Source organism: Budorcas taxicolor, chromosome 19 (genome assembly GCF_023091745.1).
Source record: "Budorcas taxicolor isolate Tak-1 chromosome 19, Takin1.1, whole genome shotgun sequence".
Lineage (NCBI taxonomy): Eukaryota > Metazoa > Chordata > Mammalia > Artiodactyla > Bovidae > Budorcas > Budorcas taxicolor.
This window is the reverse complement of record NC_068928.1, coordinates 60,607,871-60,622,736: the sequence shown is the minus strand read 5'-3', so window position 1 is coordinate 60,622,736 and position 14,866 is coordinate 60,607,871. Positions and strand designations below refer to the sequence as shown.

General features: G+C 44.7%; 1 protein-coding gene across 1 annotated transcript in view; it reads right to left on the bottom strand.

Moving 5' to 3' along the window:
* The window catches only part of ABCA10 (ATP binding cassette subfamily A member 10), a 50,291-nt gene that overhangs the window by 22,081 nt on the left and 13,344 nt on the right, over nt 1–14,866 (bottom strand). Inside the window, exons 10-21 of the mRNA XM_052657181.1 lie at nt 13,544–13,712; nt 11,606–11,664; nt 10,453–10,620; nt 9,914–10,089; nt 9,592–9,711; nt 9,217–9,355; nt 6,692–6,782; nt 6,077–6,216; nt 5,215–5,334; nt 3,662–3,860; nt 1,337–1,503; nt 431–564 (exon numbers count right to left, since the gene is read on the bottom strand). Of these exons, the coding sequence (XP_052513141.1) occupies nt 431–564; nt 1,337–1,503; nt 3,662–3,860; nt 5,215–5,334; nt 6,077–6,216; nt 6,692–6,782; nt 9,217–9,355; nt 9,592–9,711; nt 9,914–10,089; nt 10,453–10,620; nt 11,606–11,664; nt 13,544–13,712 (1,682 nt within the window). The remainder of the gene's footprint in view (nt 1–430; nt 565–1,336; nt 1,504–3,661; nt 3,861–5,214; nt 5,335–6,076; nt 6,217–6,691; nt 6,783–9,216; nt 9,356–9,591; nt 9,712–9,913; nt 10,090–10,452; nt 10,621–11,605; nt 11,665–13,543; nt 13,713–14,866) is intronic.

Here is a 14,866-nt window from a genome sequence, read left to right as displayed (position 1 = left end):
TAATTTTAAACAATTTTATTAATAATAATTATTATTGATTTAAAACGATCCTTTTAAGAATTAAAGAAGGCGGAAAACGTGCCCTGTAGAGGATTAAAATTTCATACCTTCTTCTAAAAGCGGCAAAGCAGTGATCAAGTTATATTGATTATAGAATAATTGAGCTGCTTTTCTATGATTCACAAGTATTTGGATGTGGCAAAAAGCCATGCATGATAAAAAGTACATGGAAGCAAAAAAAAAAATATTCAGATAGATTATTTCCCTTGGAATTATAATTTGAATTGTTGAATGTGTATGTCTCTTAGGCAAATGTACTTAGTGGTAAACAGTAGTAGATCTTTTTTCCTTCCCACTTAAAATAAAATCTATTTAAAAATAAAATTTGGTTTGACAATCTTTTTAAAAAAGTACATGGAAGCACACGTACCTTGTGGCCACCAGACACGATGATGGCTCCATTGTAGGAAGGGTCGTCTGAGCCATTTCGGTTTCTAGCATCATCTACTTCCAAAACGAGATCCTGACGCTTCAGGGACTGCACAACGTCTTCAATACTGGATCCTGAAGAAGGCAGCGCACAAGCAGGAAGGTCAGCGTCGAAGCGCTGAGACAGCAGTTGCCTCTTCTGTGGAGGAACGGCGCACCGGACCTGGTAGAGGCCCCCACTCACGCTCCCAGCCTGAGCAAGCGCGCTCTGATGCCGGGACCTCAGACTCCAGCCTACGCTCTCGGCCCTCTCCAGGAAGTGTGCATTTCTCTTGCAGTTCTTAGTTATTTCCTGAGAAATCTGTGATTCTCACGGAAATAAAACTTTTTATTAGTGAATTTGACAGACTTTCCAGAACTCCGCAGGGTCTGTAGTTACAAAGATTACACAGAGAATCCCCCTTCAGGACCCAGACGTGCTTGCTCTGGTGACGCAATCGCTGGCCAGCGGACCCCGGAACAATGCTTACAGCCCTGGTGACCGAGTCACGGGACCGGCCCGGAATCAAGCGAGCCTGGTAGTCTCCATTCTTCCGTTATTCCTCGTGATTCGAAAACAAGTCCTTCAGCTTCCTCCACCTCGAGATGAGGCAGGCTAGACAAGCACTGCTCTCGCCCCTCACGTTGTTGTCAAGACAGGTTTGTCTGCCTCTCAACCTCGCGCTCCTCAAAGTTCTTTGATAGCGACAAGCGAAGGCTACGGACCTCCTTGGTGGGCCAGTGGCTTGGACTCCACACTCTCACTGCGGAAGGCGTGGGTTCAATCCCTAGTCAGGGAACCAAGACCCCACAAGCTGCACGGCACAGCCAAACAAACACTGAGACACACTGCAGGCCCGCTTCTCACCTGTGTTGTTGATGATCAACAGATCGGTCAGAGGAGCTTGAGGCAGCTGTTCCAGAGAAAGGAAGTACATTCCGGGTGAAAACTCCCAGCAATGATCACGGAAAAGCACAGAAAACACGATCCTCTCGCAGACAGTGGGGATTAAAGCAATTCCGAACACCACTAACCTAAGCGAAAGAAAACGAAACCGTGGGTCTAAACCATGCTCCCTCTGATGAAGTCACAGTCATGCTCTTTAAAGGCCAACCTGCGGAAATTCAACACTCAGACATGCCACTTAGTTGCACAAAATGAAACCCAGAGTGGGATTAATCTGAAAGTGGGCCCACACTTTTGCATGATTCCTGTCACGTTGCCAGGTGTCCGAGGGGGTCGGAGGGCCAGCGGAGGTGAGGTCCCGAGGGTTCCTCCGCGGGCGTGCTGGCTGACCAGGACGCGTGGAAGAGTCTACGGGACCTCAGGCAGCCTACCTGGGGGGTGCTTTTCAAACACCTCTTAACTCACTGCTTCATCCTTTCCTTCTTTCACTTTTATTTTTTAAATTATAAAAGTCTGGCAACACATTTACAGGAGACTTGGGAAATACAAAGTCATCTATAGTTCATTATACATTGCGGTTATTTTTTAGCTAGATAAACTAAGATTTTTAGCTGGGGTTGCAGTATTAAAACTCTCAAAAATGAATAGAATAGATGGAAAAGTAGGAGATATTAACAGTAGACCTGAAAAGCACTATGAACCAATTCAACATAATAACGATTTATCCGATTTAGAAAAGTGTGATGGACTCAGAGGGCCCGTCTCGGGGGTTCCGAAGGGCAAGGAGCCGGGCTTCACACTGCGGCTTCAAGTGTGCCACGAGCAGGATTTCAAGTGAAACCTGACCTTCTGTCGGCTGTTACTTGACATATATCTTAACCTTGATGAAACTAGATGCCACACTGAATACACCAGCTTCAGATCCTAGAACTCACTCCACCAGCCGCGAGGGAAACACTCCAAGCCGTCTTCCTGTTTCGCTAGCAAGTACGTGCATCCACTCTTCAACAATCCCCTTCCTATCAGACCTCAACTCTATCAGCCTCGCAGCTCCTAGAGAAAGAACAACGAAGTCCACCAGAGAGGACTCCCCTCCGGTCTTACCAACGACAAAGAAGACAGACCCGAAGACGGGCCCGAGGTCCCGCTCCAGCCCTCTGGTACCGTGGGCGACGTCTCCGCTCACATCACGGGCCGGGCCTCGGTGCTCCTCTGGACCTGCTCCACCCCGGGACCTCCCGCACCGAGTTCATCTCTCCTCCACCCTCCGTGACACCCCTGCTTCTGGCTCATTCCCATCATCACCCATCACCATGGTCTCTCTCTCTTCATAAAGAAATAATGAAATTTCCTCCTGACTGCAGTCTCCCTTCAGCTACTGGTCGTAGAAAGAACAGTAGAAATTCCCTCTGTGGTCAAGCACCTCACAAGCGCTATCTGCTTCCAGGCTTTCTCTTCGTAAAACCTGAAGGACTTCCCTTCTGCCAAATAAAACAGATGCTTTTGGTTCTGAGCCGTCAGCCTCCACCACTTGTCTGCTACCCCTTCCCGTTCTCTACTCTTGGCTCAAAGGTGATCATTCCAATGAGACCAACACTGACCCACCTGCTGAGAATGAACCCTAACTCCCTCCCCAGCTTCTTGGTCTACTCTGCTTTGCATAAACTATTATATAATGTATTTAGTTTCTATATTTATCATTTTTTACCTTTTCCCCCAATCAGAAGGTAAGCACTACCAGAAGGGCACAGATCTTACTCAGTCAAAGCATGTAGAACAACTGTAGAACAGTTCGCAGGCTGCAGTAAAGCTCTGCGGTGCACTGAGGGAGCAGCACGGGCACTGGGTAGTTACTCGATCTGCGCTTTTCTCCCTGGCAAGATCGTCCGTCTCAAGGCCTTTTCAGTGGTGTTTACTACTGCAGGGCATTACTGCAGGCACTCAAGAGAAACCGATTATATGAACAAAGAAATCAGTAGCCTTATTTTCTGGACATGGGGACCTTTTATGCACATAAGGACGAAAGAGTCTTGAAGAGTCTGATAAGGACTTCCCTGGTGGTGCAGTGATTAACAACCAACCTTCCAATGCAGAGGGCGCGGGGTCAATCCCAGGTCGGGGAACTAAGATCCCACGTGCCTTGGAGCAACTAAACCCGAGCACTACAGCAGAAGAGAGGCCGGCAGGCCACAGGGAGCGGCCGCGCCCTGCAGCTGGGACCGCACGCAGACGAGCGTGAGTGAATAAATGCTGTAAAAATAACAAAACAAACAGTGTGATACTCACAAGGACAGGAAGACCTTCCTCTCATTCCGCAACTTTAAGAAGCGGAGTCTCGCCACCGCACAGACTTGGCGCCTCCACAGAGCTGCGGAGCTGGCGGCCGTTTTCACTTCAGGAAGGGAACGAAGAGCCTGAGGGACATCGGACTGCGCTCCAGGGTCGGGGGTCACGACGATTCCCGCCGGGGCCCCGACACGGGGATCTGGAAGCATGTGATAAACTGTTACAAGAGGTTACTTTACTTACAGTTTCTCTTTAGAAACTTTGAGAAATGACGCTAGACTATTGGAAACAACACTTGTAACACATCGGCTGCTGACAGCCATAACCTTTACATTCAAGTCTTCCCTTCAAACAACGCCCTGGGTGCGGTTTCGGTGCGGGAGTGAGTCAGTCTGCGGGCATGGTTTAGGCGTCCAGAGGAGCATGGCTTCACCTGTATCTGCAGCGAAAGCTCTTCACTGAGGGATTTTTGCAGAGCCAGTCTTACACAAAAACACCATGATAAATTTCTACAGCCGAACTTCCTAAAAATTCTCCTCCTTCCTTTGTCTCCTCCAGATGATCAGTTTATCACCAACAGTTGACATTCAGTGACTTTTTCAAGACACCGAGGGGTTAAGAGAAAGTCCATGAAGACGCCCTGTTTGAGTCCCACCCACGCCACACATGAGCTGTATGATTGCGGCTAATTGCTCAAATGTATAAATCTCACTTTCTCACCTATGTCATAATAGAAATAAAATCATTTATGGGGATTAAGAACAACAGAATCCTGGGTTTCCCAGGTGGTCCAATGATTAAGAATCTGCCTTGGAATGCAGAGGACACGGGTTCAATCCCCAATCCGAGAAGATCCCACAAGCTTTGGGGCAACTAAGCCTGTGCGCCCCAGAGCCCACGCTTTGCAACAAGAGAAGCCGCCACAAGGAGAAGCCCGTGCCCCACAGCTGGAGAGCAGGCCCCTCTCGCCGCAACTAGAGAAAGCCCACACACAGCACCAAAGACCCAGTGCAGCCACAGATAAATACATACTTTTAAAGAATAAAAATAAAATCAGGTTTAAAAAAAGAATACCAACAGAATCCAACAGTTGAGCACTATGGCTGGCACATAGGAGGCTTTTAAATTCTTCAAATTATTATTATTACTATAAAGTAAGGGAAGATAACATCTTATTTAATTATCTTCCATGAATATGTTAATTAGAATGAGTTGGTTAGCTAAACAAGAGAACATTCTTGCAGGGAATGCCAAGAAAGAGACAAAACCTGGATTTAGGACGTTAGCAGAGAGCTCCCGAGGGAAGGTGGTGGGCACTGCAGAGGGAAGAGGTTAGATCCGACAGGGAGGCACACAGTGTCACAAGGAGACGGGTCTGGCCCCAAGCCTGACGACATTACTGTAAAACATGTATGATACCTTACAAGGTGGATGGCCCACTTTGTGCCTAATTCACCTTCTGGTTAGAATTCGACAGAAAAATCTATAAATATGAATTAACACATGGTCATTTTCTTTTTCCTTAATTTCCTGCTAGACACACATTTTTATACCTGGCTCATCAATTGCTGATCTGCCTTTTAGGTTCAAGAATACTTCGGTTAGAGTTGTCATGGAAACACCAAAATTCATTATGCCCTGGTCAGAAGAATTTTCAAGGTCTCTGCAAAGATCTAAAAAGCAAAGTAACAAAACAATGCAGTTATTATTGGTAAAGAGTACACTAAAATACTAATTTCTAACAATTACTCAGGATAGAAAAATCTGAAAATATGTTCACATTAGAGATGCCAGCAACTCAAGGAAACATTCCCATTAGGGGTTCTCTCGTCCTTGAAATCATTTTTGTTATTTTACATCTCTATTATAGCTTCATAAACTTTAAAATCTCCATCTCTATGGCCATGTGTGTGTTTCTATCTGTACGTCTATTTAAAAACTCAAAAAACTTCAAAATAAAAATTCAGGAGGCACGGAATAAACTGAATTTTCTTCTTTGTACTTTCCAAATTTTTTTTATAATCAGTATCTTACATTCATAATTAAAATTATAATTTACCAAGAAACTATAGACCTGCTTGTAAATGTTCTAAAAATAAGGTTTACTGAGCCTGAATCTCAAACAGAAATGAAAGGTTTCTGCCGTTTCAGAAAAGATATATGTCGAAGCTTCGTTTAATGCTGATGAAGTGCGCAAACCCGAGTTTCTCAGTGGACTACATTAAGGGAAACTTAGTTGCTCTCTCATCAAACCATGTCCAAGCAACACGCTTCATTACATTAGAAATGGGAGGGAGAGTATTTAAGCACTCTTTCATGTAGAAGCTTCAGAGCACGACTTGGAGAACCGCGGAAAAGGCAGTCAGCGTCGTCGTGGGCCGTGGCTGTATTCTATGTGGTCACACAGCCTGTTACCTGGAAACCTGTCTGTTCTCTCCAATGGCAAAGTATACACAAGCTTTTCTTCACTTTCCGCTGTCAACTTGGCGTCTGAGATGTGCTGTGTGATGAGGGAGGTGATTCTCTCTGTATTGCACCTTTCATTCCTGTGTAAACTAAATTTTCAAAAGAGGCATGAGTCCTTCAAGTTCTTCTCCAATATGACTGCTCACAAAAAGACAGTTTTTGGTTAAACAGTCTGTATATATTATAGGCATATCCTGCTAACATCAGTAACCGGTTCTGACATTCTATGAAGTGGATTTGGAGTACAATTTTAGACTTTTAGAACAAACCGTTTTATTAAAAATGATCGACTGCTTTTAGGGGGACACAGCTGCAGATTTTTCCTATATAAAAACTGCCAAAAATGTTGTATCGAAAGATACAGACATTTTTAGAAATTTGCATGCTTAAAACCAAGGTGTAACCAATAAGAAAATGTTAACAAGATATTCTGTAGTGTCTATTGTAAATCAATCCCCTCCCCAAATGAAGCTGACTTTTCTTACAGTTCTAAGGAATTACAATATGATCACCCCTCATGTGGATACAGTCTTATCAACAACAACGACACCCAGAATACGTTACCTTAAATGATATCCAATACCCCATTTCCGCTTCAGGAACAAAGACGACCCTGCGCATCTGAGCTTCCCATTAGACAGAAACACTTTCCTATCTGAGTAGAAAGAGAGAAAGAGTAAATTTTGTAAACTCCTTGTATAGAACATTCTCTCTGGAGACCAAAGCTGGCTGGATTTTTCAGGATGAGTGCAACCTTGGTACCACCGAGCTCCTGGATGCCGCTACTTGACACCAGTCTCCACCTTGTGACTGGCAGTGGTGAGCTGGCACACAGAGGCTTGAGCTGGGCTGATGCACTGGGTCTTGCATTTCAAGGCTCAATCAACGCCACGAGAACCAGGAGCACGCCTCCTAGAAGATGTGATTCGCCTACAGGGGCCGGGGTCACCCAGGGCACCCTCGCAAAGGAAACCCACCCTAAACATTCACTGAAAGGGCTGAGGCTGAAGATGGAGTTCCAAAGCTTTGGCCACCTGATGCGAAGAGCCGACCCACTGGAAAAGACCCTGATGCTGGGAGGGATTGGGGGCGGGAGAAGGGGACGGCAGAGGACGAGATGGCTGGATGGCATCACCGACTCGATGGACATGAATATGAGAAAACTCCAGGAGATAGTGGAGGATGGAAGCCGAGGCGTGCTGCAGTCCATGGGGTCACAAACAGTCGGGCGTGACAGCAACCACAACAACAAAAGCCAAAAAAAACCCTCAAGCCCCAGCTGAACTGCCAACTCTGCAACACACGGACTAAGCAAGTGCCTGTTGATTTAGGGCTCTGAGCTTCGAGACGGCGTCTGACAGCGTTTCTGAGGCAGGAGACAGCTGACGCAAGAGGTGACGTGCGTCCAACCTCGATTTCATGCGGGAAACTGCGGACACTCTCACACGGCACATCAACAGCAAAAACTTCTCTCCCTTCCCTGAGACCTTTCTGACCTCATTTCCCCCAGATTCCTTCTCTACATGATCCCTGGCCTCACGGAAACCATCCTCCCCACCTGCCAAGATTTCCAAGGCAGAATGTTTGCTGTGTCTCTAATTCTCCAGTCTTCACATCCGACACCTCACTCAGTAAAGAAAGGATCTCCCTAGAGAGGCACCGAAGGACTGCAAATTTAAAAAAGAGTTTTTCCAGCTATACATTTCTTTCTACTCAACAAAAAATAGATATTTTTGTATGTGCATGTGCTAAGTCACTTCAGTGGGAAGCCACATATTTTTGTGCACACACACACACACATACATATACACACATACACATACACACACACACACAATAGAGCTTCACACACACACATACACACACAAATAGAGCTTCACACACACACATACACACACACAAATAGAGCTTCACACACACACACATGCACACACACAAATAGAGCTTCACACACACACACAATAGAGCTTCACACACACACACATACATACACACACATACACACACACAATAGAGCTTCACACACACACACAATAGAGCTTCACACACACACATACACACACACACAAATAGAGCTTCACACACACACACATACACACACACAATAGAGCTTCACACACACACACAATAGAGCTTCACATACACACACACACAAATAGAGCTTCACACACACACACATACACACACACAAATAGAGCTTCACACACACACATACACACACAATAGAGCTTCACACACACACATACACACACAAATAGAGCTTCACACACACACATACACACACAATAGAGCTTCACACACACACACACAATAGAGCTTCACACACACACACATACACACACACAAATAGAGCTTCACACACACACATACACACACAATAGAGCTTCACGCACACACATACACACACACACTAGAGCTTCACACACACATAGACACACACATACACAGACACACACACACATACACACATACACACACATACACACACAGACACAATAGAGCTTCACACACACACACACACACACTAGAGCTTCACACACACACACACTAGAGCTTCACACACACACATACACATACACACACACACACACACACACACACAATAGAGCTTCCCAGGTGGCGCTAGTGATAAAGAACCTGCCTGCCAGTGTAGGAGACGTGCATTTGATCCCTGGGTCGGGGAAATCCCCTGGAGGAGGGCATGGCAGCCCACTCCAGTGTTCTTGCCTGGAGAATCCCATGGACAGAGGAGCCTGGAGGGCTACAGTCCATGGGGTCACGAAGAGTCGGACACTGCTGAGCCTACTTAGCAAGCAGGCACACACATAAAAAGTAACACTGGCATTTCAGATTTTTAAAAATATGCACTTGTGATTAATATAAACAGAAAGTTACAAACAGGAAGATATATAAAGTGTGAGTCTAAGAACTCACGGGGGCCAGAACGCCTGGAGGCCAAGTGCCACTTTCGGAGGCCCTCTCTCAGACCCATGGCAAATGAGACTCTCGTCTTTCCACCAGAAGTTAGAGAGAATCTCTCTCATATTAAGCCGTTGATACCGAGTCAGCATAAAGAAACCAAGACTCACCAGCCAGGATGTCAGCCTCGTCCATGAACTGGGTAGTAAAAAGGACCGTGTGGTTGGTTTTCCGCTCCTTCAGGAAGTTCCACACGAGGTGCCTTGAGGAAGGGTCCAGTCCAGCAGTTGGCTCGTCCAGGAGCAAAACCTGCAGTGGAGAGCACGCGAAAGCACCTTCTGTTTAGAGAGAGGCTCTTCAGAAAAGAACACGGAACCCAGCGCGACGTCTGCACTCAGAGTCCTTCATCAGGTCCCTAACAGGCTTGCATGGCCCTTTATTATAAACTTTCTCTCACTTTTGGCAGCTGAAATGCAGTCTGGACTTTAATAATCGTTTTACATCCTTCAATCCAAATTCATCTCAAAGATATTTTTATCTCTTACCTGAGGATCTCCTAAAATGGCAATCCCAAACGTGAGTTTTCTCTTCTGTCCACCGCTTAATTCTTTAGCAACGACATCTTGAATATCGTGCATGTCTAATTCCATCACTATGCCTTTTACCTATCAAAAGCACTACATTAATAGAAAATATTTCACGTGAAGCAGTCTTAATTTGCTGATAGTTACAAGGAATTTATTCTAGAACTCCATTAATTAAATTTTATTTATGAAAGAGTAAAGTAATAGTGAAAGAGTGAAATACAACCAGAAGCAAGCTAAGTAAATTATTTCCAAAGTCATCAGTTCTAATCTGTTCATCTACCTCTTGTTCCACTTCTTTTGCTGGAATCCCTTTTATTTTAGCAAACAGCCTGAGGTTTTCTCTCACAGTAAGAAAATCGAAGTAGATATTAAATTGTGGACAAAATCCAGTGTAATTTCTGATTTCTTCCATGTCCATTATTTCAGAGAGTTGGGTGTTATAAATAGTGGCAGATCCTATAGATAAAAAAAATGTAAGTCTTTAACACCAGGCTATTTACTCTATGCAGAGAGATAATATAGGATATTCATTGAAGAAACTCCCATTTTATAGCTATGTAATTAATACATTTAAAAGATGCAGATTATTCTTGACATAAATACCATTGTCCAAAGCAGTGCAAAATATACATGGAATGACAAATAATAGTGAAAAAGAGATACAAGCATTCTACTTTATGTAAACATGAAATAAATATTTCCCATTTTAAATGGCTCAACTTTGCAAAAAGCCTCTTTCAGAGAAATGTTTTTCCTTCACATAATCAGACTGAGGAAGCTGTTTACCAGCCACCTTGGTTTGTAAAATTCTCTTCTCACCTTCGGTACAAGCAGACCAGCCGCCAAGGATGCTCAGCAACGAGGACTTGCCAGCTCCGCTGTGTCCAAGAATCGCCGTGAGCTGGCCTTCATAGACGTCAAGACATATGCCTGTCTCCGGATAAAATCTGAAAGTTAGACTTCGGATTATACTGCAATGAAGCGGGCCTTAAAAAAAAACCAACTGAAAGAGTAAAGTGTACCTCCGCACTTCATTTCATTTCACCGTATTTTAATGTGACTTTTTACACTTATATATCTACTTGTGTCTATTTATGAAGACAAAGCCTCACTTCCTCTGAAGAAATTAGATCAAGACTGGGAATATAAATGCCCACTTCCCTCCGTACCACAAATACTTTGAATGTCAAAGGATATATACAGTTAATATTAGAGAACAAAGACAGAGATACGAAGATAAAACCAGAGGAAGCAGAGTATGTGTTAATACTTCCCGGACAAAGGCAAGTCTGCATTTCTATTAAGAAGCAGTCTCACTGCGGGTCCCAGAGCCAGATACAGGGGCTAAGGAGCAGTGTATGCTGTCTACTCTAAGCAGGGAAGGGGGTCGGTAAGGACAGGGTGCTCAAGCTTCCCTGGCACCAGGGATCAGCTTCTGATCCGTATCACAGAAGTGTGGGCGTGGTCTCAGAGAGGGCTGCTGGGACCCAGCACGTGCCACAGGTATCTTCACATGAGCATGCTTATGACTTGACAGTCTTTTAACATTTGAAAGATTATCTAATTCCACTGGGAAGCAGCAGAGGGTTCTATGAGCATCCCAGAATTTTTAAGAGACTCCCTGAAAACGTAAATCGTGGGGTTAAATTGTGAGAGAATCAAAAATAAAGCAAAGCACAGCCCAAAACAGATGATGAAAAGCCCTATGAAAATATTAATACCAGCAAATCTGATGATGCTCCAAGCTAGTGTCAAAGATTATACACCAGCATAATCAGTACAATCCCATTTCTTAAACTGTCTCATCCATACATAGGAAACTATGCATTCGTGATTATGCCTTATAGTAGAAATTTTAAAAGATGTTTAGTTTTATGTATATTCATTCTCTAATTTTCCATTATGACTATTTTCAAGAAATGAAAAACATTTTAAATTAGAAACATCGAAACAATGACGTTGTTCTCTTTACCTTGCAATGCTTCTACTTTTCCAGGCTTTCCTTTATATTCTTTTTTAAGATTTCTGATTCTGAAAGAAGATTAAGCGGCTATGAGGTGATTACAGTTTGTAATGACACAGATGAAGCTACCTCTCTCTTGATCACTACCGCTCATGATTGACCTTAACCTTCACCAAAGGAGGGATTTATTGTCGGAGTTCTCAGGAGCATGGTGGAAACACTGTCTGGGTGAGGGGATGGAGGTGGCACCCGCTTCCCACAAACTGGTAAGAGGATCCATCTTAATGGGAAGAGGAGGGCAAAAGCCCCTGCCAGGCCCAAAGGAGATTTCCACGGATGCTCCGATTCTCACCAAGCCGGCATTTGATGCCTTCCAGCTGCATCAGCATACGAAGGGAAGCTACTGTTGGAAGAAAGTCAGGCAGAAGCCAGGGAGGGGGAGCAGTGGAGAGCAGCTTCCTGTCTCTTGATTACTCAATCGTTCTCTTCCTCGGGCAAATTCATCAGAATAATAGCAGCTGCTGCTCTCCACCGCATTTGTTTCCCCACCTTCATTCCCAGCCTAATCGCAGAGCCTGGGGCTCCACCACGCTTCTGAAGCCATTCTCAATGAAGTTACCCATGATGTCCTAAGTAGCACGTCCAGCGGTCACTTTTCAGCCCTTGTTTCTTTCATAAAGCTCATCACTGATTTGACAGTTGCACACCCTGTCTTCTTGTCCTCAACTCTGCTCGCTTCTGGTTTCCACCTCGTTCTCAATATTCCCTCTGGGCATACCTTATGGACTCCTTAAACTGGACTCTATACCGACCAGCTTTTTTCTTATTCTCAGATCTTTGCCATACGGTATCTCCCCATCTTTCTGCTTCCTCCCTTACCCAAAATTCTCATTCTCAAGTCTGTGTCTTTAGACCTGTCTTCAAAGCTTCAGATTTATGAGCTCAGCCTTCTATTATATATCTGTACATGGATATCAAACCCACATGGATAATAAATTGACACGTACACACTTCCTTTTATGTAGCAGACATATTGCTTAATTATCTTACTGACTCAAGAAGATGCCACTGTACTGTGGAACTACATCACACATTTCTTGGGAAGAAATGAGGCTTGGAGAGCTCAGCATTTACCAGAAAGTCACAAAGCTACTAATTATGAAGAAGTCTTTCAGCATGAAAGCAAAAATATCTGAAAGAAAGGAACTTCCAAAAACACATCATCAACTAATGCTGATCCACGTTGATGTATGGCAAAACCCACCACAGTGCGGTAAAGTAATGACACTCTAATTTAAAAAAATTAAAAAGAATGAAAACGCGTCATCCCGAATGGATAAAGAAGCTGTGGTACATACATACAATGGAATATTACTCAGGGTAAGGAATGCATTTGAGGCAGCTCTAAGGAGGGGGATGAATCTAGAGCCTATTATACAAAGTGAAGTAAGTCAGAAAGAGGAAGACAAATGCCACGTGTTAACGCATCTATATGGAATCTGGAAGGATGGCACTGATGAGCCTGTCTGCAGGACAGCAACAGAGACGCAGACACAGAGAACAGACTCGGGGCCTCACTCGGGGAAGGAAGGGGTGGGGCAAATGCAGAGAGTGGCTCTGACCACATACAGGATCCTATGCAGAACGGACAGCCGGCGGGGATTTGCTGCATGACTTGGAGCTCAACCTGCCGCTCTGGGACACCCTAGAGGGGTGGGAGGTGGGAGGGAGGTTCAGGATGGGGGACGTGGGTGCCTGTGGCTGGCTCACACTGATGTATGGCAGAGACCAACACAACATTGTAAAGCAGTTATCCTTCCATTAAAAAGAAATAAATTTTAAAACCCACATCATCCATAACATTGGACCTGTGGTTGTCCTTGTGGCAAGTTAATTTATCACGCTTTTACCTAACCGTGTACATGGTCACATAAACTGTTAAGTCACCTTATGGCTTCTTTTCCGTGGAACTCTGGAGACACTGGCTCGAAAGAATCACCGCAGGAGAGCTCAGAATTCATTTCATTCCCGAAGACTTCACGGTGAGTGCTTTTGTGTTGGGACCAAAAGGAAGACTTCAGGAAAAACAGTGGTGAACGCCGCTGGCCGTTTTCATCTGAGCCATAAAGACATGATTCCATGTTGGGTCAAGCAGCAAACAGCATCAGTGAAGAACCACACCTGTCACAGTGCAGCTTGACAGCAATTTTTCCTGCACATTAATGACTTGTATTCGTTTTTCCCAGTTTTACTGAGAAATAATTGACACACATAATTATATACGTTTAGGGAGTGCAGTACAATGGTTTGATTCACAAACAGTGTGAAATGATGACCACAGTAGGTTCAGCTAACATCCTTCATCTCACAGAGACAGGATGAAAGCAGGAAAAAAAAATTCTCCTTGTGATGAGAACTCAAGATTTATTTGCTTCACAGCTTCTCTATATAGCACACAGCATGCTACCTACAGCCACCAGGTTGTGCATGGATGCTACCTATTTATAACTGGAGTTTTGTACTTCTTGACTGCCTTCCTCCAGTTTGCCATCCATATATCTCCATTTTGCTTTTTGTTGTTGAGTCACTAAGTCGTGTCTAAATCTTTATGAGCCCAGTGGACCGTAGCCCACCAGGCTCCTCTCTCCATGGGATTTCCTGGCTAAGAACACTGGAGTGGGATGCCGTTTCCTGCTCCAGGGGATCGTCCTGACCCAGGGATTGAACCTGCATCTCCTGTGTGGGCGGGCAGATTCTTTACCACTGAGCCACCAGCAAAGTTCAAGCCTCCATATACCCCTGTATATGAACGGTAGAATCAATCACAATATCTGACATTCAAATGAACTTATATTCTAATGATAAGAAACGGGAATATAGGGCAACCGTTAAAAGAAAGGGCAGCTCCGGATCTAAGGCATCAGAAAAAATAAAATGAGATGGAACTTTAATGATATACCCACGGAACATGAATTTCCTGGTGACACCAAGAAGAAATGCAATAGGCTTTTCCAGAGACCATGAAAAGTGAAAGAAAGTGAAGTCGCTCAGTCGTGTCCGACTCTTTGCGACCCCATGGACTGTAGCCTACCAGGCTCCTCTGTCCATGGGATTCTCCAGGCAAGAGTACTGGAGTGGATTGCCAGTCCCTTCTCCAGGGGATCTTCCTGACCCGGGGATCGAACCCGGGTCTCCCACATTGTAGACAGGCGCTTTACCACCCGAGCCTCCGGGAAGTCCAGAGACGATAGGAGAACGAAGGCAGCGGAG